The 25,845-nt window shown below is 52.6% G+C and overlaps 1 protein-coding gene across 1 annotated transcript in view; it reads right to left on the minus strand.

Annotated features, from left to right (window-relative positions):
• The window catches only part of arhgap42a (Rho GTPase activating protein 42a), a 604,917-nt gene that overhangs the window by 190,888 nt on the left and 388,184 nt on the right, over positions 1-25,845 (minus strand). The window contains exon 6 of the mRNA XM_085998730.1: positions 17,607-17,717. Within this exon, the coding sequence (XP_085854856.1) occupies positions 17,607-17,717 (111 nt within the window). The remainder of the gene's footprint in view (positions 1-17,606; positions 17,718-25,845) is intronic.

Here is a 25,845-nt window from a genome sequence, read left to right on the forward strand (position 1 = left end):
AGGACACAAAGAGCCTGCAAAAGGATATAGACAGGTTGGGTTGGATTTTTCCAACTTCCCCAGGCCCGGGGCGGGCGACGTCGGTGGCGTGTGGAGAACTCGCATCTGTGTTGATCCCGGCCTCCAACAAGCTATTCCGATGATGGGGCTTGTTAAGCCCACCCTGTGAGATCCCCAGCCAATTAATAGGAAGCGGGTCTGATGACATCATTTGATGATGCGTCACCAGCCGGTTTCCTTAAAGGGGCTATGTCCAAATTGATTTTGACAGTTCTGCTGTCACTGTTCTGCAGTATTGAGGTGCTACAAACACTGACAAGCACTGCACAAAGGTGCACAGCTGCACCCAGGCTCTCCCATGATTCCCTCCATGCATGTAGGGAGGTTCTCTTCCCTTCCAAAGGGTGGAAAACACCTCCACAGGACACCAACGCAGCCTGGTTGCACATTGCACAGGAGGACACAAGCAGGGATGTCGTCAGGAGGACCAGGCTGCAGTGGTGCAAACCTTTCAATGATCTCAGTAGGTCATAAAATGTTACTGCCAAGCCACACTCAACCTCATCCTGCTGTGTCACTCATCACATTCCCATCACTCTGCCTTCCCTACCCTACTCCTGCACATCTTTACTCACACCAACTTACCTTGCATGTCCACCCATCCCTCTCTATCTACATTATCACTTCCCCATCTCACTAGCCACCCCTCACACTCACCCTCATCCTACTGCAAGCATACCAACTAACAACACACAAGGGTAGGCACTTGGGTGGTTTAGCCAATGTTCAGGTGAAGTTTCTGTTAATGTGCTGTTAAACATTGAAACCTTTATTTTGAACACTTTGCGTTCTTGGACAGATTTGTGTGCACCTTTGAAAGTGTCTTAGTGAGTTGCAGTGAATGGTGAGATATAACGTTCTACCACCTCCCTCCCCGCACCCACCCCCTCCCCCCGCACAGTGGTGATGAGTGTGAAAGGAATGGCTTGGACATTGTAGGGATGCTTTATGGTGTTGGTGTGGGATGGTGCCAACCTGGTGAATCATGTGGCAGCCAGGGTGTACAGTGTTAAGTGAAGCTAATCTGGATATGGTGAGTCCATCGCTGGCATCCCGGGCAGCAATGTGGTTGGGTGCTGATGCCCTGTGTCCTGTGCAGCATCAGTTGATTGCGGAGAAGGTTGGTGTTGTTGTTGGTGCTGCTGGTGTGCCCGGTGATGCTGGTGTTAGGGCTGATCGTTTTGGGATTCTGAAGACCAAGGTGAGATTTTTTCAAGGGCACCGATGCTGATGGAATAGATGGCAGGTGAGGTTGAGATGACAGAAGTGATCTGTCAATGTTGAGATAGGTTGTTCCAAGGAGGTGACAGTGGATAGAGAGATTACTCCAATTACTTCAAAAGTGCATAAAGCTCAAAAGTGGGTTGCAAATCCTGAAGGCTGAAGCTTCGGAGATTGGAAAGTGATCAGCTGTAAAATGGTAGCTTTTAAACCACCTTTGCAGCTGTGACCTAATGAAACAAATGGAGAGTTGTTTAGAACCCGACATACTGACCTGGCGTGATCCCCGAGTGACGGGAACCTCAAGGAAAATTTGGGAAAATGCTTTGGACATGGGAAAACGTTAATTCAATTGTTTTAACTACCCTGCCAACTATCAGGATTGCCTGACCCGCCGCTTAGTGCCCTGTCTGCAATGCGCAGGCAGAACCGGCACTCGGGAAACTCACGGAGGCGAATTCAGAGCAGGATACCGGCCCGCTGTCAATCTTTTGGATTGTGACAGCAGACCCGCCTCCAAACCCGCCCTCTGAGCGCTGGCAAAATTCAAACCGTTAAGTGAGTGGGCAACAAGGTGGAAGATGGGAGTATAATGTGAAGAAATGTGAGGTTATTCACTTTGGTCGGAAGAACAGAAAAACAGAATATTTTTTAATTGATGAGAAATTATTAAATGTTGGTGTTCAGAGAGACTTAGGTGTGCTCGTACAGGAAAAACAGAAAGTTAGCATGCAGGTGTAGCAAGCAATTAGGAAGGCAAATGGCATGTTGGTCTCTATTGCAAGAGAGTCGGAGTACCAGAGTAAGGAAGTCTTACTACAGTTGTACAGGGCTTTGGTGAGACTACACCTGGAGTACTGTGCACAGTTTGGTCTCCTTGTCTGCGAAAGGACATACTTGCCTTAGAGGCGGTGCAATGAAGATTCACGAGATTAATCTCAGAGATGAGAGGGTTGTCCTATGAGGAGAGATTGAGTAGATTGGGCCTATACTCTCTGGGGTTCAGAAGAATGAGACGTGATCTCATTGAAACATATACAATTTTGAGGGGGATTGACAGGGTATTTGCTGAGAGGTTGTTTCCCCTGGCTGGAGAGCATAGTCTCAGGATAAGGGGTAGGCCATTTATGATTGAGATGAGGAGGAATTTCTTCAGAGGGTTGTGAATCTTTAGAATTCTATATTCCAAATGGCTATGAATGCTGAGTCATTGAATGTATTCAAGGTTGAGATATATTGATTTTTGGACTCGTGGGAAATCAAGGGACATGGGGATCGGACGTGAAAGTGGAGTTGAGGTCGAAGATCAGCCTGTGAAGCAATAGGCTATAATTCAGAAAGATACACAATAATATGAACAGAATACTGATATTATTAATACATGATATACTGGGTTTAAAAATCTAAAGCCTCAGAGACACAAGCTGTAAAACCTCAGAGACATAGGGGGAGAAATTCGGTTGTTAGCGCCACCGATTAACACCTAAAGAGGCCGAGAAGTGGGGCGCTAGACAATTTCCGGGTGGGCGCAAGGCGCCTAGCCCCATATTGAGCATGCATTTAGCGCCGGCGCCCGCTCATGGGCGCATGCTGATTATGACGTCATTTGAGTGTGCAACGCCTTTTGGGTGCCTCGGACCGGAAATTCAGTGGCGCCCCCCTCCGTAGCGCCTGGCGCTAATAGTGACAGCTTAACTGGACCTTACCAACTCGCTCTCGGGCTGGAGGAGCGTTATTTAAAGGGAACTGGTGTGGTTTAAAAGCGGCAGCCATTTTTGGAGCACAACTTCCTCGAGAGCTATAACGAGTTGCTGAGCTGCACACTGAGAGCCATTTGACCACTGAGCCAGCGCAGGCAGACGATCTTCAGCCTTCTGACCATCACCTTGCTGTTGGTGAGCCTTGACAACGGGGAACCTTCCTGTGGGCACTTATTATGGGGGCTCCATTGGAGGGGAACGTCCTGCTGCTGAATCATCTGGAAAGGGCACTGAAACGCTGGGAGAGGGGGGTGGGCATGGCCAGACGGAGGAGGGCCAACAGACGTCGCCACAGCAGATCTTACGCTGGCAGGGTTTTCCGACAGCAGTTTTCCTACATGAACATGCCGGAGGAGCAGTATGTCAGAAGGCTGCGATTTAGAAAGGAGGTGGTGACTGAGCTGTGCCAGCTGCTTCAGCCAGATCTGCAGCCTCAGATAAGGTGCAGGACATCTCTGTCGGTGGCTGAGAAGATGCCTGCTGGCCTGAACTTCTACGCGAGCGGCTCTTCTCAGGCTGCGCGTCAGAGGCTGATCAGAAGTAGCTTCTAGGCCCCTCTCACGGAATGCTTGCTGCCATTCCAAGAACAGGAATGGAACTGGTCTGATACCCCCAAGCCTGTGAAGGGCAAGATGCATGTAAATGGAAGGCATGGCCATTGTAAATGAAGAAAGTGTTTCATTACACAAAATGTGGTTCCTTCAAACATGAGAAAGCTATGGCAACAGAAAGCAAAACTAATACACTGACACATAACTGCCTCTCACACCCGGGAGACTGTCCAAAACATAAATCACATTCCGACCATCTTCCTTGGCCTTGATTCCACTGCACCAACGAAAGCATCCAATGCCCCATCAGTGAGGTGTTCCGCCCTCTGCCTCACCCTTTCCATGTCTTGCTAGGCTGGTGCGCCACAGGTAGGCTCCCACCGCTTTGAAGGCCTACAAGGCAGTGAGTGTGTCTGGTGATGCCAATTGACCTGCCCCTTTAAGAGCTGGTCGGCGCCAGTGTGTCTCAGGGAAAGTGGTTATTGACAGCACCCTCACTGTGCCCCGCCGCCGCGAAATTGGGTTGCGCCGCCGGGTTAGCACCTTAAGAGTAGCGTGCAGCGCCTGATTTAGCGCCGCAATCAGCTTTAGGGGCGCTGCAACCCAATATTGCGCTAGGTGGCGCTAAATTGCGCCTGGCGCTAAACTTTGCGCATCGCCAGGACTAGTGCCCCAAACGCGGCTATACCGAATTTCTAGGCCATAGGCTGTAAACAGAGAACAGGCTTCTGAGATAAAGATCAGTTGATAACAAAGTTGTAAACCAGCTTTGAAATGGGAATTAGTTAAATATACTAAAACAATGAAAGATTGAAGCAAATCATTGGTGCTTCCGAAAGGTCTACGGTTTGCAACGAACACAATGAGAATGCCCAGTTTAAAGTGTTAAGAACTAACATGTAAAACAGAAACACAAACATTAAAAGAACCATGTGCCTTTGAAAAGATGACATCAAGTATAGAAACATCTGCTGGTCACATAGTTTTTATGTTAAACTTGCAAGACAGGAAACACGATTAAATATGCAACCAATTGAGATAGCTAGAAATGCATGAAACACTCTGGTCAAAGTGTCTTTAATATAGACATATAAGTAAATATGATATCAAAAAGGAGACTTTGAAGATATGACTTCAATAGAAACACCAAGCAATTGGGGTCGATTTTCCTGGAGCCGTCAGGCGGGGTTTCAGGCGTGTGGGGGGGGGAATTTGCAAAAATAGGGGGTCGCGACCCCCCCGCCTGATTCCCCGCCCAGTCCGACTTTCACCCCGGCATTTCAATCCGACCCAAATCAGTCCCGCCCGCAGCAGGCGGGACTGGTCTTTAGGCACCCTAATCACCAATAATTGGCATCTATAATGCCATTTTAAGGGGCCCTTGCCACTTTCAGCCTTTTCCCACACTAAACACGCCTGGTGGGAACACCACTGATGAAACCTGGCATGAACAATATCGGCTCGCTTACTTTCAGCTGCAGGTCAATCAGGAAAGAAGAGATTTAATCAGACAGCATTTGTAGGTTGCAGGACCTTGTTGTTTCAGGCTTGGGGCAACTTGTTCAAGGCTTAGGCACAGCTGTGGAAGGTTGGAGCCTCACACACTTCTCCAGTGTGAGCTCCTGGGAAGCACCGCTCAGCACCCTCACTCAGCGCTTCCTCAACGGAGGCATCTACCAGAAGTATGGGAGGCCTTTTTTCCCTTCCCTTCATGCCATTAAAGGATCTTCAGCAGCAGAGGCATCAGCAGCAGAACCAGGAACAGCAGGATGAGCACCAGGAGCACCAGGCTGCTGCTCAGTCACCTGAAGCTGCACAGGCCAGAAGGGGCCAGCGCTTGGATGTGGCTTGAGAGCACCTTGCTGCGCATCAGGGGGCCATGGGGGCCGTCTCTGCACTGGCAGTCCTACTCAGAAGGACTTCCATGAAGGTCTGGTTTCTCTGTTCAATAGATGCCCATCGCTCCTCAAGAGATGTCATTCTATTATGAACACTCACCGTGTTTTCCATACCCTGGCGACTTATCTCCTCCATGGAGGGTGACAACCTTTCCATGGTGATGCGCTCATGTGCCAATGACTACGCAAAAGCTCAGCTCATCTTCGCTATGGACTCCTCCATTCACTCCACACTCGCAGCGACCCTAGAGACAAAACCTGCCAGAGACTCCTGCATCTGTGCATGGAGTACCATCACCTCTGATCTTACGGATTGACCCAGAGGCAGAGGATCGACATGCAGCTGAGCTGAGCTGGCAGAGTCCTGCGCCCTCCGACGAGGACGCTGCGCTGCTGTCCCTGTCTCCACAATCTGCTGATGCTCACTTGTGAGCTGTGAAACACCAGGTGACAACACTACTCTATGTCCCGAAGGTCCCCCCGAGGTGTGAGTGTCTGCGCTGGTGCTGGGTGCGCTTACTTCTGCTGACGCTGCGCCCTCAGAGGTTGGAGCTTCCTCTGAGGAGTCTGGCTGCACAGCCTCTTCCTCCTCCACAGTGGGGATGGGGGCTCTGGATGGTACTGTGGGGGAGTAAAGGAAGGAGTTAGAGATGTAATGCCAAGGTTCTTCTGGTGACTCCCAGTGAGTTGACATCTGCTGACGCCTGCATCCATGCAGCCTTGGTCTCAGTGGGAGGCCTCTTCCTCCCTGACCTAGGGAAGAGGACCTCCCTGTGGACCCTAACCCCATCCAATAATGCCTGCAGTGAAGCCTCGGCGAATTTGGAGGCAGCTCGGGGTCTGGCACTGGCCACAGCTGCTGCAGGCTCCTCTGCCATCCTGTATGGTTCGTTTGGAAGCCTTCAGAGGATGCAGTGCTTGCTGTGGACCTTGAAAGCACCATGAATGATGACATCATACTGTGGGGCTTTCTGACTGGAAATAGTCAATTAGCAAGGGTTCCCACATGCTGGAAATGAATTGGCCAATTGAGGGATAATTGCATCGATGTGGCAGACCCATTTAGATTCGTGTGGGAACCCCGACATTCGGGGAACCCGACAATTCCCCGCACCTGCGGGAAAATCGGCCCCATTGTGTTTGTATTGAACTTGGAGCAGCATGGAGTCACAATCTCTGCTAAAAACCAGTAAAGCCAATATTAAGAATTGAATGAAAGCATTTTGTAGGAATGGCATCAAACACAAACCATAGCTGTCATTGTTTTTATGATGGTTTTTGAAACACTTAACAGGTAGAGAAATAACTATGCATGCAATAGTTGAATTGACAGTAAGAATAGAAAGCATTTGAAAGAGAGAATCAATAAAGACAATTAGTTGACATCAGCAGAGAACTTCAAAGAAGAAACCAATGCAAAAAGAGTATAAAACATAGACCTTTTCAACAGAAAGGCAGAACTCGCTGAATGGGCAAAGCGTTTCTCAACTCTTCAGAGGCATCTCTGTAAGTTTTTAATTATGAGTCTCGGGAAGTCAAAGTAATTGATTTTGGTGGATGTTCTGGATTTAGAAATAAGTAAGAAATAAGAAATGTAACAAAGTAAAGATTTGAGAATAAGGATCTCTGAGAAATAAGAAATGTAAGCTAATTGTATTTTGAATTGTTAATGTTGCGACTGATTCAACAGATGTTAACTGAATGTCGGCTCTTAAATAAAACTATATATTTTTAGAATTGTCTCAAAGAGTAATTCTGTATAAACTCGCGAACCCACAAATTCTGTACACTCTTTTGTAAGGAGTTGCAGAATTCTGGGGGGTCTTCCGGACCCTTATAATATCCGGAAGGTTACAGTCTAGTTCAACTTATTAAAAGTACTATCTGGAGGATGGTAACATCTTCAGTTGTTCCTTTCCTTTAGGGAGAGATAGCCTGAACCTTTAGACCCATTTAAGCGTCTTATGGAATTCGGCTATCTCTAACTTAAGTTGAAGGTGAACGTCTGGGGAATACGCCTGATCTGGGATAGCCCAAAAGGGCTAGGACTTGTAATTATCCCTTCAGCCATGATCTTATTAAATGGCGGAGCAGGCTCGGAGAGCCGAATGGCCTACTCCTAATTCTTATGTTCTTATTATCTTCAAATAATGAAAGGTACAGTTGAGGTTGAGGTAAATAAGCTATTTAACTTGGATAAAAGAGGAATAGAGGACACAAGTATGAAAATTTACAAGCCTCAAAGCAAGAATAGTGGATGTTTGAAAGAGACACCGAGGGAAGGTAATTGATTCGGGCTCAAGCATCACATTTAAAAAGGGAGTGAAATCAACATCTGTGTACTGGTAAACTGATGTTTATAGAAACATTAATAAAACTGCTAGACTTTTTCTTTTTAAAGGGAAAGTAATTCAGTATTTCCTAAAGAAGGGGATTAACATGTGGTGTCAGAGGAATGATAGAATCACACATGGGCTCTGGGGGCAATGAACTCACACATGGGCTCTGGGGGCAATGAACTCAATCGGATGAATGGTCTTTTCTTGCTTTGAATTTTCTTTTACTCTTATATAGTTACAATTTTCCTGTTAGTTATCTAAAATATATTTCAGAGGTTCAGACTTTGTTTTTTTGCATCCAGAAATATTTCACTGCTACCTTCAAAGCATTCGTCTATCCTAATAATGACGTTGCTGGATTTCAGTGCTATCAGTCTTTTTCCATCAGTGGAAGGATGGGGAGGAGGCTTACAAATGCCATGGCACACTGTGTGAATAGCCAGGCTTCTTGTTGGTATCATTTGCCCTCATCCTCTTCCAAAAAGTGATGCATACATCAGAAAAAGTTTGAGTATGGGATTTTTTTTTTTTTAATGATCAGCAGCAAAACTAGCCATTCATAGAGCATGCTTTGAGTTCCTTTTTTAAAGTCCTGTCCTAGTTCACTAGACCAAAAAGAATGCTGCAACCTTAAACTGCATTCTGGATGTTGCAATCCACAAAGTGCTTGCACGTCATAACAGCGACTTGTGGCATGCTACCTGTTTAGCTTCTTCATTTACAGAAGCCGCATATACACAATGATAGCCATGGGAATGAAGCAGAACTCAAAACCTGGTCCTCTAATAAAGGGTCAGGCCTGTGGAGGTAAATGTCATTTCAAGCATTTCCAACAGTCAGAGACAACAGTATGGATATGTTTTGTGAATTCTTTAACTTTTTATAGCTATTTTATTTTAAGCACTAAAGTTACTGAGATGGCCACTTGAACTAATTTAAAAGAACCTTTTGAATTATATGGTTGGCTTTGTAGTGCTTATGCTTACTCATGGTTAGGTTTCCTACCTATTTAGTTATATTACGTGCAGTGACTATTCTTGCATTAACTGTGATTTGTTGTGCTTTTAATGAATATATTGAGGCAATCAGATGCCAGTGTAATGGGCACTGTGGACGAGTGACCCTTGCAAGGGTGACGGGCACTGTGGACGAGTGACCCTTGCAAGGGTGACGGGCACTGTGGATGAGTGACCCTTGCAAGGGTGACGGGCACTTTGGACGAGTGACCCTTGCAAGGGTGACGGGCACTGTGGACGAGTGATCCTTGCAAGGGTGACGGGCACTGTGGACGAGGGACCGTTGCAAGGGTGACGGGCACTGTGGACGAGTGACCCTTGCAAGGGTGACGGGCACTGTGGACGAGTGACCCTTGCAAGGGTGACGGGCACTGTGGACGAGTGACCCTTGCAAGGGTGACGGGCACTGTGGACGAGTGATCCTTGCAAGGGTGACGGGCACTGTGGACGAGTGACCCTTGCAAGGGTGACGGGCACTGTGGACGACTGACCCTTGCAAGGGTGACGGGCACTGTGGACGACTGACCCTTGCAAGGGTGACGGGCACTGTGGACGACTGACCCTTGCAAGGGTGACGGGCACTGTGGACGAGTGACCCTTGCAAGGGTGACGGGCACTGTGGACGAGTGACCCTTGCAAGGGTGACGGGCACTGTGGACGAGTGACCCTTGCAAGGGTGACGGGCACTGTGGACGAGTGACCCTTGCAAGGGTGACGGGCACTGTGGACGAGTGACCCTTGCAAGGGTGACGGGCACTGTGGACGAGTGACCCTTGCAAGGGTGACGGGCACTGTGGACGAGTGACCCTTGCAAGGGTGACGGGCACTGTGGACGAGTGACCCTTGCAAGGGTGACGGGCACTGTGGACGAGTGACCCTTGCAAGGGTGACGGGCACTGTGGACGAGTGACCCTTGCAAGGGTGACGGGCACTGTGGACGAGTGACCCTTGCAAGGGTGACGGGCACTGTGGACGAGTGACCCTTGCAAGGGTGACGGGCACTGTGGACGAGTGACCCTTGCAAGGGTGACGGGCACTGTGGACGAGTGACCCTTGCAAGGGTGACGGGCACTGTGGACGAGTGACCCTTGCAAGGGTGACGGGCACTGTGGACGAGTGACCCTTGCAAGGGTGACGGGCACTGTGGACGAGTGACCCTTGCAAGGGTGACGGGCACTGTGGACGAGTGACCCTTGCAAGGGTGACGGGCACTGTGGACGAGTGACCCTTGCAAGGGTGACGGGCACTGTGGACGAGTGACCCTTGCAAGGGTGACGGGCACTGTGGACGAGTGACCCTTGCAAGGGTGACGGGCACTGTGGACGAGTGACCCTTGCAAGGGTGACGGGCACTGTGGACGAGTGACCCTTGCAAGGGTGACGGGCACTGTGGACGAGTGACCCTTGCAAGGGTGACGGGCACTGTGGACGAGTGACCCTTGCAAGGGTGACGGGCACTGTGGACGAGTGACCCTTGCAAGGGTGACGGGCACTGTGGACGAGTGACCCTTGCAAGGGTGACGGGCACTGTGGACGAGTGACCCTTGCAAGGGTGACGGGCACTGTGGACGAGTGACCCTTGCAAGGGTGACGGGCACTGTGGACGAGTGACCCTTGCAAGGGTGACGGGCACTGTGGACGAGTGACCCTTGCAAGGGTGACGGGCACTGTGGACGAGTGACCCTTGCAAGGGTGACGGGCACTGTGGACGAGTGACCCTTGCAAGGGTGACGGGCACTGTGGACGAGTGACCCTTGCAAGGGTGACGGGCACTGTGGACGAGTGACCCTTGCAAGGGTGACGGGCACTGTGGACGAGTGACCCTTGCAAGGGTGACGGGCACTGTGGACGAGTGACCCTTGCAAGGGTGACGGGCACTGTGGACGAGTGACCCTTGCAAGGGTGACGGGCACTGTGGACGAGTGACCCTTGCAAGGGTGACGGGCACTGTGGACGAGTGACCCTTGCAAGGGTGACGGGCACTGTGGACGAGTGACCCTTGCAAGGGTGACGGGCACTGTGGACGAGTGACCCTTGCAAGGGTGACGGGCACTGTGGACGAGTGACCCTTGCAAGGGTGACGGGCACTGTGGACGAGTGACCCTTGCAAGGGTGACGGGCACTGTGGACGAGTGACCCTTGCAAGGGTGACGGGCACTGTGGACGAGTGACCCTTGCAAGGGTGACGGGCACTGTGGACGAGTGACCCTTGCAAGGGTGACGGGCACTGTGGACGAGTGACCCTTGCAAGGGTGACGGGCACTGTGGACGAGTGACCCTTGCAAGGGTGACGGGCACTGTGGACGAGTGACCCTTGCAAGGGTGACGGGCACTGTGGACGAGTGACCCTTGCAAGGGTGACGGGCACTGTGGACGAGGGACCCTTGCAAGGGTGACGGGCACTGTGGACGAGTGACCCTTGCAAGGGTGACGGGCACTGTGGACGAGGGACCCTTGCAAGGGTGACGGGCACTGTGGACGAGTGACCCTTGCAAGGGTGACGGGCACTGTGGACGAGTGACCCTTGCAAGGGTGACGGGCACTGTGGACGAGGGACCCTTGCAAGGGTGACGGGCACTGTGGACGAGTGACCCTTGCAAGGGTGACGGGCACTGTGGACGAGGGACCCTTGCAAGGGTGACGGGCACTGTGGACGAGGGACCCTTGCAAGGGTGACGGGCACTGTGGACGAGGGACCCTTGCAAGGGTGACGGGCACTGTGGACGAGGGACCCTTGCAAGGGTGACGGGCACTGTGGACGAGTGACCCTTGCAAGGGTGACGGGCACTGTGGACGAGTGACCCTTGCAAGGGTGACGGGCACTGTGGACGAGTGACCCTTGCAAGGGTGACGGGCACTGTGGACGAGTGACCCTTGCAAGGGTGACGGGCACTGTGGACGAGTGACCCTTGCAAGGGTGACGGGCACTGTGGACGAGTGACCCTTGCAAGGGTGACGGGCACTGTGGACGAGTGACCCTTGCAAGGGTGACGGGCACTGTGGACGAGGGACCCTTGCAAGGGTGACGGGCACTGTGGACGACTGACCCTTGCAAGGGTGACGGGCACTGTGGACGAGTGACCCTTGCAAGGGTGACGGGCACTGTGGACGACTGACCCTTGCAAGGGTGACGGGCACTGTGGACGAGGGACCCTTGCAAGGGTGACGGGCACTGTGGACGAGTGACCCTTGCAAGGGTGACGGGCACTGTGGACGAGTGACCCTTGCAAGGGTGACGGGCACTGTGGACGAGTGACCCTTGCAAGGGTGACGGGCACTGTGGACGACTGACCCTTGCAAGGGTGACGGGCACTGTGGACGAGTGACCCTTGCAAGGGTGACGGGCACTGACGTAATAAAACTCACTACGCACTTGGTTTGAGCATAAAGCAGGGCTTTAATCAACTTATTTCAGAACATGGAAGTCTAGTTGTATCCACTAGCTCGTCTTTTACAAAATGTTCCTGGCAAGCTGGGGCCAATGCCCGAGTATTTATACTCCTTGGACGGCGCCACCAGCTGGCCGTCCAGTGTTATTTCATAGGTAGTTTCTCGATGATGAGATTTATGACGGGCACTGTGGACGAGTGATCCTTGCAAGGGTGACGGGCACTGTGGACGAGTGACCCTTGCAAAGGTGACGGGCACTGTGGACGAGTGATCCTTGCAAGGGTGACGGGCACTGTGGACGAGTGATCCTTGCAAGGGTGACGGGCACTGTGGACGAGTGACCCTTGCAAGGGTGACGGGCACTGTGGACGAGTGACCCTTGCAAGGGTGACGGGCACTGTGGACGAGTGACCCTTGCAAGGGTGACGGGCACTGTGGACGACTGACCCTTGCAAGGGTGACGGGCACTGTGGACGAGTGACCCTTGCAAGGGTGACGGGCACTGTGGACGAGTGACCCTTGCAAGGGTGACGGGCACTGTGGACGAGTGACCCTTGCAAGGGTGACGGGCACTGTGGACGAGTGACCCTTGCAAGGGTGACGGGCACTGTGGACGAGTGACCCTTGCAAGGGTGACGGGCACTGTGGACGAGTGACCCTTGCAAGGGTGACGGGCACTGTGGACGAGTGACCCTTGCAAGGGTGACGGGCACTGTGGACGAGTGACCCTTGCAAGGGTGACGGGCACTGTGGACGAGTGACCCTTGCAAGGGTGACGGGCACTGTGGACGAGTGACCCTTGCAAGGGTGACGGGCACTGTGGACGAGTGACCCTTGCAAGGGTGACGGGCACTGTGGACGAGTGACCCTTGCAAGGGTGACGGGCACTGTGGACGAGTGACCCTTGCAAGGGTGACGGGCACTGTGGACGAGTGACCCTTGCAAGGGTGACGGGCACTGTGGACGAGTGACCCTTGCAAGGGTGACGGGCACTGTGGACGAGTGACCCTTGCAAGGGTGACGGGCACTGTGGACGAGTGACCCTTGCAAGGGTGACGGGCACTGTGGACGAGTGACCCTTGCAAGGGTGACGGGCACTGTGGACGAGTGACCCTTGCAAGGGTGACGGGCACTGTGGACGAGTGACCCTTGCAAGGGTGACGGGCACTGTGGACGAGTGACCCTTGCAAGGGTGACGGGCACTGTGGACGAGTGACCCTTGCAAGGGTGACGGGCACTGTGGACGAGTGACCCTTGCAAGGGTGACGGGCACTGTGGACGAGTGACCCTTGCAAGGGTGACGGGCACTGTGGACGAGTGACCCTTGCAAGGGTGACGGGCACTGTGGACGAGTGACCCTTGCAAGGGTGACGGGCACTGTGGACGAGTGACCCTTGCAAGGGTGACGGGCACTGTGGACGAGTGACCCTTGCAAGGGTGACGGGCACTGTGGACGAGTGACCCTTGCAAGGGTGACGGGCACTGTGGACGAGTGACCCTTGCAAGGGTGACGGGCACTGTGGACGAGTGACCCTTGCAAGGGTGACGGGCACTGTGGACGAGTGACCCTTGCAAGGGTGACGGGCACTGTGGACGAGTGACCCTTGCAAGGGTGACGGGCACTGTGGACGAGTGACCCTTGCAAGGGTGACGGGCACTGTGGACGAGTGACCCTTGCAAGGGTGACGGGCACTGTGGACGAGTGACCCTTGCAAGGGTGACGGGCACTGTGGACGAGTGACCCTTGCAAGGGTGACGGGCACTGTGGACGAGTGACCCTTGCAAGGGTGACGGGCACTGTGGACGAGTGACCCTTGCAAGGGTGACGGGCACTGTGGACGAGTGACCCTTGCAAGGGTGACGGGCACTGTGGACGAGTGACCCTTGCAAGGGTGACGGGCACTGTGGACGAGTGACCCTTGCAAGGGTGACGGGCACTGTGGACGAGTGACCCTTGCAAGGGTGACGGGCACTGTGGACGAGTGACCCTTGCAAGGGTGACGGGCACTGTGGACGAGTGACCCTTGCAAGGGTGACGGGCACTGTGGACGAGTGACCCTTGCAAGGGTGACGGGCACTGTGGACGAGTGACCCTTGCAAGGGTGACGGGCACTGTGGACGAGTGACCCTTGCAAGGGTGACGGGCACTGTGGACGAGTGACCCTTGCAAGGGTGACGGGCACTGTGGACGAGTGACCCTTGCAAGGGTGACGGGCACTGTGGACGAGTGACCCTTGCAAGGGTGACGGGCACTGTGGACGAGTGACCCTTGCAAGGGTGACGGGCACTGTGGACGAGTGACCCTTGCAAGGGTGACGGGCACTGTGGACGAGTGACCCTTGCAAGGGTGACGGGCACTGTGGACGAGTGACCCTTGCAAGGGTGACGGGCACTGTGGACGAGTGACCCTTGCAAGGGTGACGGGCACTGTGGACGAGTGACCCTTGCAAGGGTGACGGGCACTGTGGACGAGTGACCCTTGCAAGGGTGACGGGCACTGTGGACGAGTGACCCTTGCAAGGGTGACGGGCACTGTGGACGAGTGACCCTTGCAAGGGTGACGGGCACTGTGGACGAGTGACCCTTGCAAGGGTGACGGGCACTGTGGACGAGTGACCCTTGCAAGGGTGACGGGCACTGTGGACGAGTGACCCTTGCAAGGGTGACGGGCACTGTGGACGAGTGACCCTTGCAAGGGTGACGGGCACTGTGGACGAGTGACCCTTGCAAGGGTGACGGGCACTGTGGACGAGTGACCCTTGCAAGGGTGACGGGCACTGTGGACGAGTGACCCTTGCAAGGGTGACGGGCACTGTGGACGAGTGACCCTTGCAAGGGTGACGGGCACTGTGGACGAGTGACCCTTGCAAGGGTGACGGGCACTGTGGACGAGTGACCCTTGCAAGGGTGACGGGCACTGTGGACGAGTGACCCTTGCAAGGGTGACGGGCACTGTGGACGAGTGACCCTTGCAAGGGTGACGGGCACTGTGGACGAGTGACCCTTGCAAGGGTGACGGGCACTGTGGACGAGTGACCCTTGCAAGGGTGACGGGCACTGTGGACGAGTGACCCTTGCAAGGGTGACGGGCACTGTGGACGAGTGACCCTTGCAAGGGTGACGGGCACTGTGGACGAGGGACCCTTGCAAGGGTGACGGGCACTGTGGACGAGTGACCCTTGCAAGGGTGACGGGCACTGTGGACGAGTGACCCTTGCAAGGGTGACGGGCACTGTGGACGAGGGACCCTTGCAAGGGTGACGGGCACTGTGGACGAGGGACCCTTGCAAGGGTGACGGGCACTGTGGACGAGGGACCCTTGCAAGGGTGACGGGCACTGTGGACGAGTGACCCTTGCAAGGGTGACGGGCACTGTGGACGAGGGACCCTTGCAAGGGTGACGGGCACTGTGGACGAGGGACCCTTGCAAGGGTGACGGGCACTGTGGACGAGTGACCCTTGCAAGGGTGACGGGCACTGTGGACGAGTGACCCTTGCAAGGGTGACGGGCACTGTGGACGAGTGACCCTTGCAAGGGTGACGGGCACTGTGGACGAGTGACCCTTGCAAGGGTGACGGGCACTGTGGACGAGTGACCCTTGCAAGGGTGACGGGCACTGTGGACGAGTGACCCTTGCAAGGGTGACGGGCACTGTGGACGAGTGACCCTTGCAAGGGTGACGGGCACTGTGGACGAGTGACCCTTGCAAGGGTGACGGGCACTGTGGACGAGGGACCCTTGCAAGGGTGACGGGCACTGTGGACGACTGACCCTTGCAAGGGTGACGGGCACTGTGGACGAGTGACCCTTGCAAGGGTGACGGGCACTGTGGACGACTGACCCTTGCAAGGGTGACGGGCACTGTGGACGAGGGACCCTTGCAAGGGTGACGGGCACTGTGGACGAGTGACCCTTGCAAGGGTGACGGGCACTGTGGACGACTGACCCTTGCAAGGGTGACGGGCACTGTGGACGAGTGACCCTTGCAAGGGTGACGGGCACTGACGTAATAAAACTCACTACGCACTTGGTTTGAGCATAAAGCAGGGCTTTAATCAACTTATTTCAGAACATGGAAGTCTAGTTGTATCCACTAGCTCCTTGTCTTTTACAAAATGTTCCTGGCAAGCTGGGGCCAATGCCCGAGTATTTATACTCCTTGGACGGCGCCACCAGCTGGCCGTCCAGTGTTATTTCATAGGTAGTTTCTCGATGATGAGATTTATGACAGGCACTGTGGATGAGTGACCCTTGCAAGGGTGACGGGCACTGTGGACGAGTGACCCTTGCAAGGGTGACGGGCACTGTGGATGAGTGACCCTTGCAAGGGTGACGGGCACTGTGGACGAGTGAGCCTTGCAAGGGTGATGGGCACTGTGGATGAATGACCCTTGCAAGGGTGATGGGCACTGTGGACGAGTGACCCTTGCAAGGGTGATGGGCACTGTGGACGAGTGACCCTTGCAAGGGTGATGGGCACTGTGGACGAGTGACCCTTGCAAGGGTGATGGGCACTGTGGACGAGTGACCCTTGCAAGGGTGATGGGCACTGTGGACGAGTGACCCTTGCAAGGGTGATGGGCACTGGACGAGTGAGCCTTGCAAGGGTGATGGGCACTGTGGATGAGTGACCCTTGCCAGGGTGATGGGCACTGTGGACGAGTGACCCTTGCAAGGGTGATGGGCACTGTGGACGTGACCCTTGCAAGGGTGATGGGCACTATGGATCTGTGACCCTTGCAAGGGTGATAGATGCTTTCAACTCTACAGATGCACGCTAGATACAAGGCTTTATAGGTTACATTTTTCAAGGACTTTCTTGTGGCAAGGTACTCGCCCCAACGCAAGCACGGATTGGGAAAGCACTTAATTTTGAACTGAACCTGAAAGCAAGAAATCTATTTTCTCTTCTGCCTGTGGAACAGAATACAGTATGCGTTCACTTGAAAAACATAAGCTTTGCAGAAAACTGAGTTGACAGTCCAAGTAAAGCTAGGCTTCTTGAGGATTCACACTCTTCTGCCAGTTTTTACAGCCATCTTTGTCATTTATTTACCCCAGCATAGTGTCAGACTTAACATTAAAAATTTGAAAATAATTTGGTTTAAAAAAAGTTAAGTATTGTTAGATTTGTATTGTATTAGTACTAAATATGAATAAATAAATGCAAAAGTAAATATATAAACGCACGTTTTTTTCCCTTTTAACAGCATATTAAATGATTAAAATGCAACTTATTTGCTTTAAATACCACAGCATAAACAGCTCCTCGCAGGTAACAGTATAGTAAAGAAATCCTGGAGTATTATTTCGCAAAAGATTGCAACATAGTGAGATTCACTGGTTAGGAAACTATGGAGCATTGACTTACAGGTTCAACAAATTCAAACTTCTTTTTCTCCTGAACTTCTTGAACTTTGAACACATACGCCAATGAAGCTTCATAAAAGTTCTGCCGATCCTTGTCAATTTGTGAGTCAGCCTGTAAATAGAAATAATTTGCATTTTGTTCAGAATGCCAATTTGATTTGACTTAAAACCTTATCACAGAATTTAAAGTTGAACAAATTAAATGCTGTCCCAATGAAAATGGCTGAAAATAGCTATTGGAGAATTCCCCAAAATACCCACAGATAGCTCCAGACTGTCTTTTGGAATGCGAATATCATCCAACGCTATTTTTAACACCTTTCCTGTTTTTTCAAATAACTTATTCACAGGCTATTATACAACAACAACAAGTTGTCAGCTATTATACCCATTAACTATTTCTGTATGATAGCAAGTAGCATATCTGACTTGATTTTTACATGTTCTCTTTGTTATGTTCAGTACTATAAAGAGGCTCACTTATCTTCCGATTATCGCTAAAGGTTTACTCCCAAATTTTTAACCATCTCTTTTCTTTCTTCAGATGCTGACAAACCTGCTGCATATTTTCAGCATTTTCTGAAATTACCATAACATGGGAATTAAGTAAATCTTGAGTAAATTTGCACAATCCACACTGATTGCTGCTGCACAAATTAAAAAAGCATCAACGTTGGATCCGGGTGTTAATTTATTTTAGAAATGTTTTACTTTGTGTTAGAGAGGTCTTGTGATGGGGTGGTCTGCATGCTAAACTGGATTTTGAAGGTAGGCAATCATATCGTAGAGTTGGGCTGCCCAATAGCAGTGTTTAAAATTTGAGAGACTTGGTTCAGCTTTTGCAGGCATACCCTTGGCCAACTTCCTAGCCAAAGAAACATAGTAATGTGTTGTACAGGACTATATATAACTACATATATATCAGAGTTATGCAGAAAATGGGCAAAAATCATTACGTTTCAGAGCATGGACAAATGTTAACATTTATGGGGCTAGATTTTCAGTATAGGCAGTTTTGGGGCGCTAACCTTAGCGCCCGCCCGAAGTTAGCGCCCGCCCCAAAGTAGCGCCCCGTTGCCGGGAATTCAGTGGCTTCGCCCTAAGAGGTTGGTGGAGCGCTAAAAGAGGCGTTCCACTACTCTCTTTAGGCGCTAAGCCGGCGGTCCAGAGGGATAGCGCCCAGGCGGGGCGCAGCACGGGTGCGGTCATTTTTGCACTGACAGCAGACCCCGTGGTGCCGACCAGCTCTTAAAGGGGGAAGGGACGAATTGGTCTGCTGCCACGCCCTGCACACTGCAGCCTTGCAAAGAGGCCTCAACACTACTGCTCAGCCCCAGGGAGTCATGGCAACGCCAGAGAAGGCCCGTCAGCGTGCCCTGCGCTTCTCAGAGGGTGATCTGGACATCATGGTCACAGCTCTGGAGGTGAGGCGCAAGATCTTGTTTCCAGACAGTGGGAGGAATCCAACCCACCACGACTACACCAAAGCCTGGAAGCAGATCGCCCAGAGGGTGACGTTCACCGGCGAGGCCCCCAGGACCCACACACAATGCCGTAAGAAGTACAACGATCTGACCAGGATTGTGAGGGTGAGTAGCCTTTCCAGTCTCCTCCTCATTCTTGCATGTACACCTGACATGATGGGCAAAGGGACCTGAAAGTCCTTTTGGCCAGCCCTCAGCCAGCAGCATTGGGACAGTCATGAGCATCAAATGGCCATTCGGCACTCTACACTTTGGCCAAGCTATTCCACCATGGGAGGCAGTGGACAGTACATCAGGGCTTCACTCTGTCCAAGCTATTCCACCATGGGAGGCAGTGCACACTACATCAGGGCTTCACTGCGCACTTACAGCCCGTCCTTTCTCTTGCAGGCTAAAGTAGCGTTTAATCGCCAGGCCCGTGCCAGGGGTGGCCGCGCCAAGCTGCAGAAGCTCACTCAGCTGGAGGAGCGCGTGTGTGTGCTCATGGGAGCACGTGTGATTGTCCCCACAGCGTGCGGTGTATCCGACCCTCCACTGCCCGGCAATGGTAAGGACCTCGCCTTTTGGCCCTCTCGCGTCGCACTGGCCCATCCGAGCTACCTCCTTTGCCACTGTCCCACCAATGCGCTGAATCCCACCAGTCCTAACTCCCTCGCTGACGCCGTCTCCTCACTCTGAAGCTACTCTTGTGCATTCCTGCTTTCAGCTGGTGACGACCAGGACCCTGAGGCTGCCAGTGACAGCACCTCCAACCAGGAGGAGGAGGAGGAGCAAGCCGGACCTTCGGGGGAACAGTCACGTCCCGCAGGAGAGGAGGAAATGCTCGACACCTCCTCACTGGACGAGTGCCTGGAGGAACTGTCGCAGGGCAATGCAGCTTCTGGGACCAGTGGCGTCCAGCCACCCAGCAGCCGTGCGCGTGGCCCACGGCCTTCCCCCCAAAGGGGGGAAGGATCAGAGGGGAGTGCTGCTGCTCGGCACACTCGCCGTCACCAACGCGGCAAGGGTCCCCTAGTTCGGCCCCCTCCTCCCCAGCGGGAGAGTCGCGACTCCAGTCCGGACACCTTCACTTCGGAGGAGGTGCGGAAGCTCGATCAGATGGCCGACGACTCGGACCGGCGCCACACGGAGCTCATGAGCGTGGTGGGGCGCATGCCTGAGGCCATCGAGTCGCTGGCGACCAGTGTGCGCGAGTTCGGGGCAGCAACTGCCGCGACTGGCCGCATGCTAACTGATGCCGTCAAGACCCTGGCGGATGTGATGCGCGCGCACACCAGGACCACAGGGCCACTCACTGCTGCCACACGCGCTGTCTCAGGCAGGCATCGCCAGGGCAGGCGCCGCGCTGGACCATCCCAGCAAGCCGGCCGTCGGCTGATTGCTGCGGATCCTGCAGTGCGGGCCCGGCCGAGTGCCACCGCGCCACAGCAACAGCCAGCGCATCCCAGACGCCTGCTGGCCCACATTGCGCCATCCGTCGCCGCCATTCCCCCTCTGGGCCGTCAAGGGCAAGCGGCTGCAGCTGATGGTGGCCAGGCTCAGGTGCGCCACTCAGGAGACGGCCCCTCGAGGCCCAAACGCCGTGTAGGCCGCCCCCCAGCGGCATCTGGCGGAAGGGCATCTGAGCCTCAGGCGCCTTCCCCCAGCCTCGCAGCAGCCACTGGGCAGAGCTTGCGAAGGAGCAGCAGGCAGGGCAGGGGAGGCAAAATGCTGGCCAAGGTCTCGCCCTCGCGGGCCACTCAGTAGAGGGTGTGGCCAGCTTTCCTTTAATATGGCGGTGGCCATCTTTATTTTGCCCATGGTTGTGCTTTTGGAGGGCTTTTTTTTTGCGTTAGGCCGACGTTGAGGCCCGGTTTCAATAAAGGTGGAGTGGCTCCTCCCCAGTTTGTGGGAGTGAGTCGTTTGTTGGGCTTTTTGTGGGGCCCGTTTATTGTTTTTGGGGATTCATGTGGGAAGGGCTTTTCATTTTTGTTTAATAAAAAATTATCTTTATTCATGCAGTCTCCATGGTTGTTCTTCTTAGTGTTTGTTGGCTTCGCCGGCTGAGGGCTTGCGGAGCGGCTGCATTCATCTTCCCTCATGGCCCCTGGCCATTCCCTGACAGGGGGCTTAGAAGTACCGTGTAATAAGGTGGCGTCGTGCGGCCCTTGGCCCTGGTCGCTCCCTCCTGGGAACGTACTCCTGCTCCTCCTCCTCCTCCTCCTCCTCCTCCTCATGCTCCTCCTGCTCCTCCTCCTGAGGTGCTGGTCCAACGTCAGGTGGCAGTGCCTGAGTCCTGCGGATAGCCAGGTTGTGTAGCATGCAGCAAACCACCACAAATTGGGAGACCCGGTCCGGCGAATACTGGAGAGCTCCTCCGGAGCGATCAAGGCAGCGGAACCGCTGCTTGAGGACCCCAATAGTTAGCTCGATGATGTTGCGGGTGGTTTGATGGCTCTCGTTGTAGGCCTCTTCAGCAGCGGTCCTGGGCGCGCGGAGCGGGGTCATGAGCCAGGTGCACAAAGGATAGCCTTTGTCCCCGAGTAGCCATCCTCTTGGGGGAGGCTGTGCCTGGAACATGTCATGCACAGTACTCTGCCGCAGGATAAAGGCATCGTGGCTGCTGCCTGGGAAGCTGGCATTGACTGCCATGATGCGCTGCTTGTGGTCACAGACCAGCTGCACATTCAGAGAATGGTAGCCCTTCCTGTTGCGATACTGCTCGCCATGCTCCAGAGGGGCCCGCAAAGCCACATGCGTACAGTCAATGGCGCCCTGCACCAAGGGGAATTCCCCGAGTCTGGAAAATCCCAATGCGCGCTGATGCTGGCTCTCCAGGGCCATGGGGAAGGAGATGAATTGGCTTCTCCTTCTGAACAGTGCTTCGGTCACCTGGCAGATGCAGCGATGCGCGTCGTACTGGGAGATGTTTGCTATGTCCCCAGCAGCGTATTGGAAGGAGCCGGTGGCATAGAAGTTCAATGCCACTGTCACCTTCACTTCCACCGACAGAGACGTCCTGCACCTGAGCTTTGGCCGCAGATCTCGGCGAAGCAGGTGGCAGATCTCTGCAATCACCCCCTTCCAGAATCGGAGCCTTTTAACACATCGCGCGGCACTCATGTTTAGGTAGGAGCGCTGCTGGCGGTATAGCCTGACTGGGTAAGGCCTACGTGGCCGACGCCTGTAGCCCCCTCTGCCTCTAGCCAGGGCTGCCCCTCTCACAATGCGTCTGCGAGCCCTACGGACATGGAGCTGCAGCTCCGCGTTGGCACCCCATGCAACCCCCATCAAATCCTGGCAAACACTCTAATTTCCAAATGGCCACTTGCAGCGCTGTTGCCTGAGTCCAAAAATACCTGGCTCTTGCTGCTTGAAACCAGTTAGCTATCCTCCTTGTTGTGTCTCCAGAAATGCGTTGCACAAGACTGTTTTCTGAAATAATGGATGGCCTTTATACTGGAGAGGACGTTCCCTTTAATTAGCGCCCCCCGGGGCCCGCGCTGGTTGTGTTGCGTTCCTTTTTCCAAACGCTCCGGCCGCCCGCCGCACAATGGGGCGGTCCGACTGAAGTTTGCAATCGGGGCGGCCAAAGGGCGTTGCACGAGGATGTGACGTCATTTTCTGCGCGCGCATCCGGGCGGGCGCTAAACTTTGCGCCGGCGCTAACGGGCAACTTAATTTGGGGCGGGGCGCAAACTGCGCTGCGCCCGGGCGCTACACGCATAGCGCCCGGAAATCACTTCTCTTAAGGCGCTAACTGCTGGCGCAAGCAACTGAAAATCTAGCCCATTCAGTTTAGACCAAATAATAAAATTACTGCCTGTAATTACACACTAAAAGTGTGCACTAGTGCCAACATACAAAATCCCTAAAAAATTCATGCAGTTATGCAATAGATTGGAGCCACAACAAATTGCAACACAGACTGGATAGATAAAAGTTGATTCCCCCAAATTTCTGATTTAAATCCTATAGGAATCATAGAAAGTTACGGCACAGAAAGAGGCCATTCAGCTATTGTGTCTGTGCCGGACGAAAAAGAGCTACCCAGCCTAATCCCACTTATCAGCTCTTGGTCTGTAGCCCTGTAGGTTACGGCACTTCAAGTGCATATCCAAGTACTTTTTAAATGCGATGAAGGTTTCTGCCTCTACCACCCTTTCAGGCAGTGAGTTCCAGACCCCCACCACCCTCTGGGTGAAAAATGTTATCTTCAACTCCCCTCTAATCCTTCTACCAATTACTTTAAATCTATGCCCCCTGGTTATTTACCTCTCTGCTAAGGGAAATAGGTCCTTCCTATCCACTTTATCTAGGCCCCTCATAATTTTATACACCTCAATTAAATCTCCCCTCAGCCTCATCTGTTCCAAAGAAATCACACCCAGCCTGTGCAATCTTTCCTGATAGCTAAAATTCTCCAGTCCTGGCAACTTCCTCGTAAATCTCCTCTGTACCCTCTCTCATGTAATTACACTTTGCCTGTAATGTGGTGACCAGAACTGTATGCAGTACTCTAGCTGTGGCCTAACTAATGTTTTGTACAATTCAAGCATAACCTCTATTGTTAAATCCTATTGCTGTTTGGGAAGGAGTTAGGTATATTTCTTAAGGCTAAAGGGATCAAGGGATCTGGGGAGAAAGCAGGGACAGGGTACTGAATTTGGATGATCAGCCATGATCGCATTAAATAGCGGAACAGGCTCGAGGGGCCAAATGGCCTACTCCTGCTCCTATCTTCTATGTTTCTATGAAAGAGCTCTGGACTCAGGTCACCAGCCAAAGGTGAGTTTCATGTCAACATCAGTTTGCAGCACAACATTAGTACCAATCACTGAATTAAATCAGACAGTGCAGTTTCGTTGTTTTTTTTTTTTGAGGACATGTATGTAAAAGTCAATGGCATGTTCAGCCCACCAGTGTCAGGAACACCTTCAGAACACCAGAAAACACAACTTATCCTACCTTGTTGGCTGTAACAATGGGCTGTCGCATAGATAACTAATCTTTGGGCTCTCCATTTCTCAGGAGCTATTCAGAATAAATTCTGACTAAAATTACAAAGGAACATACGTTCAGGGTCAGCTTTGGCTCAGTGGGAGCATTTTCATCTCTGAGTCAGAAGGTCAAGTCCCACTCAAGAGACTTGAGCACATAATCTAGACTAACAATTCAGTACGCAATCCTGGCTAGTAACAAGAGTAGTGTTATGTTAAAGAAACATTATTTTACTAATCTGCAGGGCTATTGGCCACACTGGTAAGTCCCCTGGAAGTCCTTTGGAGAGGCCAGGAATTGTATCAGGATGTGGATCCAACAGGTCTCAGCCTTTGTTGGTAGTTTCTGTGGAACTTGGAGACAGAACTTCCATCTGCCCCAAAAATGGCCCCTGATGTCAGGAATTCCCTCATTCTCAGCCTGGTTTATGCAAAGCAGCCAATATGCCTGCATTAACCAGCCAAAGAAGCCATTAGCCAAAGGGTCCAGGCATGGGTGTTAGCCAAAAACGCAAGCATTGCCAGAAAATCAGTCCCCCTTTACAAGGGACCTGATTGGCCCTTTAAAAAAAACTGTGTGCCAGTGATGTCAATGATTCTGCAGTACCTGCCCCAAATATAACTGCTACCCTTTGTTTATGGCTCAAATGCTTTTGGATCAACTGTTTGATTTGACACCAGTTTTTGGGCCAGTCACGCTGGTCCCCAATTTTAACATGCAAAGGCTGAAACACTTTGCTTAAGAACGTAAGAACTAGGAGCAGGAAAAGGCCATACGGCCCTTCGAGCCTGCACCACCATTTAATAAGATGATGGCTGATCTTCAACCTCAACTCCACTTTCCCACCCGATCCCCATATCCCTTGATTCCCTTAGAATCTAAAAATATATCAATCTCAACCTTGAATATACTCAACGACTGAGCAGAGGCTCTGGGGCAGAGAATTCCAAAGGTTCACAACCCTCTGAGTGAAGAAATTCATCCTCATCTCAGAACTAAATGGTCGATCCCTTATCCTAAGATTATGCCCCCTAGTTCTAGACTCTCCAGCCAGGGGAAACAATCTCTCAACATCTACCCTGTCAATCCTGCTCAAAATCTTGTATGTTTCAATGAGATCACCTCTTATTCTTCTAAACGCTGAAGAATATAGAAACATAGATGCACGATGCTGAGAGGGTCGTGGATAGCACGTTTAGTGAGTTGGTCACACCGCAGGGAAGGGTTGCACAGGAAGAAAGGAAATGGGTGACCACCAGGCGGAGCAATAGAAGCAGGCAGGTAGTGCAGGAGACCCCTGTGACCATTCCCCTCTCAAACAGGTATACCGATTTGGATACTGTTGAGGGGGATGACTCACCAGGGGAAGGCAGCAGCAGCCAACTTCCTGGCACTGGGGGTGCTCCTGCTGCCCAGGAAGGGAGGAAAAAGAGTGGGAGAGCAATAGTGGTAGGGGATTCTATAGTAAGGGGAACAGATAGGCGTTTCTGTGGCCGTAGACGTGAATCCAGGATGGTTTGTTGCCTCCCTGGTGCCAGGGTCAAGGATGTCACTGAGCGGCTGCAGGGCATTCTGGAGGGGGAGGGTGAACAGGCAGAGGTCATGGTCCACATTGGTACCAACGACATAGGTAAAAAGAGGGATGAGGTCCTGCAGCAAGAATTTAGGGAGCTAGGTGGAAGATTAAAGAGCAGGACCTCAAAGGTTGTAATCTCTGGATTACTCCCGGTGCCACGTGCTAGTGAGTATAGGAATAGGAAGATAGAACAGATGAAT

The sequence above is a fragment of the Somniosus microcephalus genome, chromosome 10, assembly GCF_052327205.1.
Source record: "Somniosus microcephalus isolate GS21.2 chromosome 10, FLI_Smic_1.0, whole genome shotgun sequence".
NCBI lineage: Eukaryota > Metazoa > Chordata > Chondrichthyes > Squaliformes > Somniosidae > Somniosus > Somniosus microcephalus.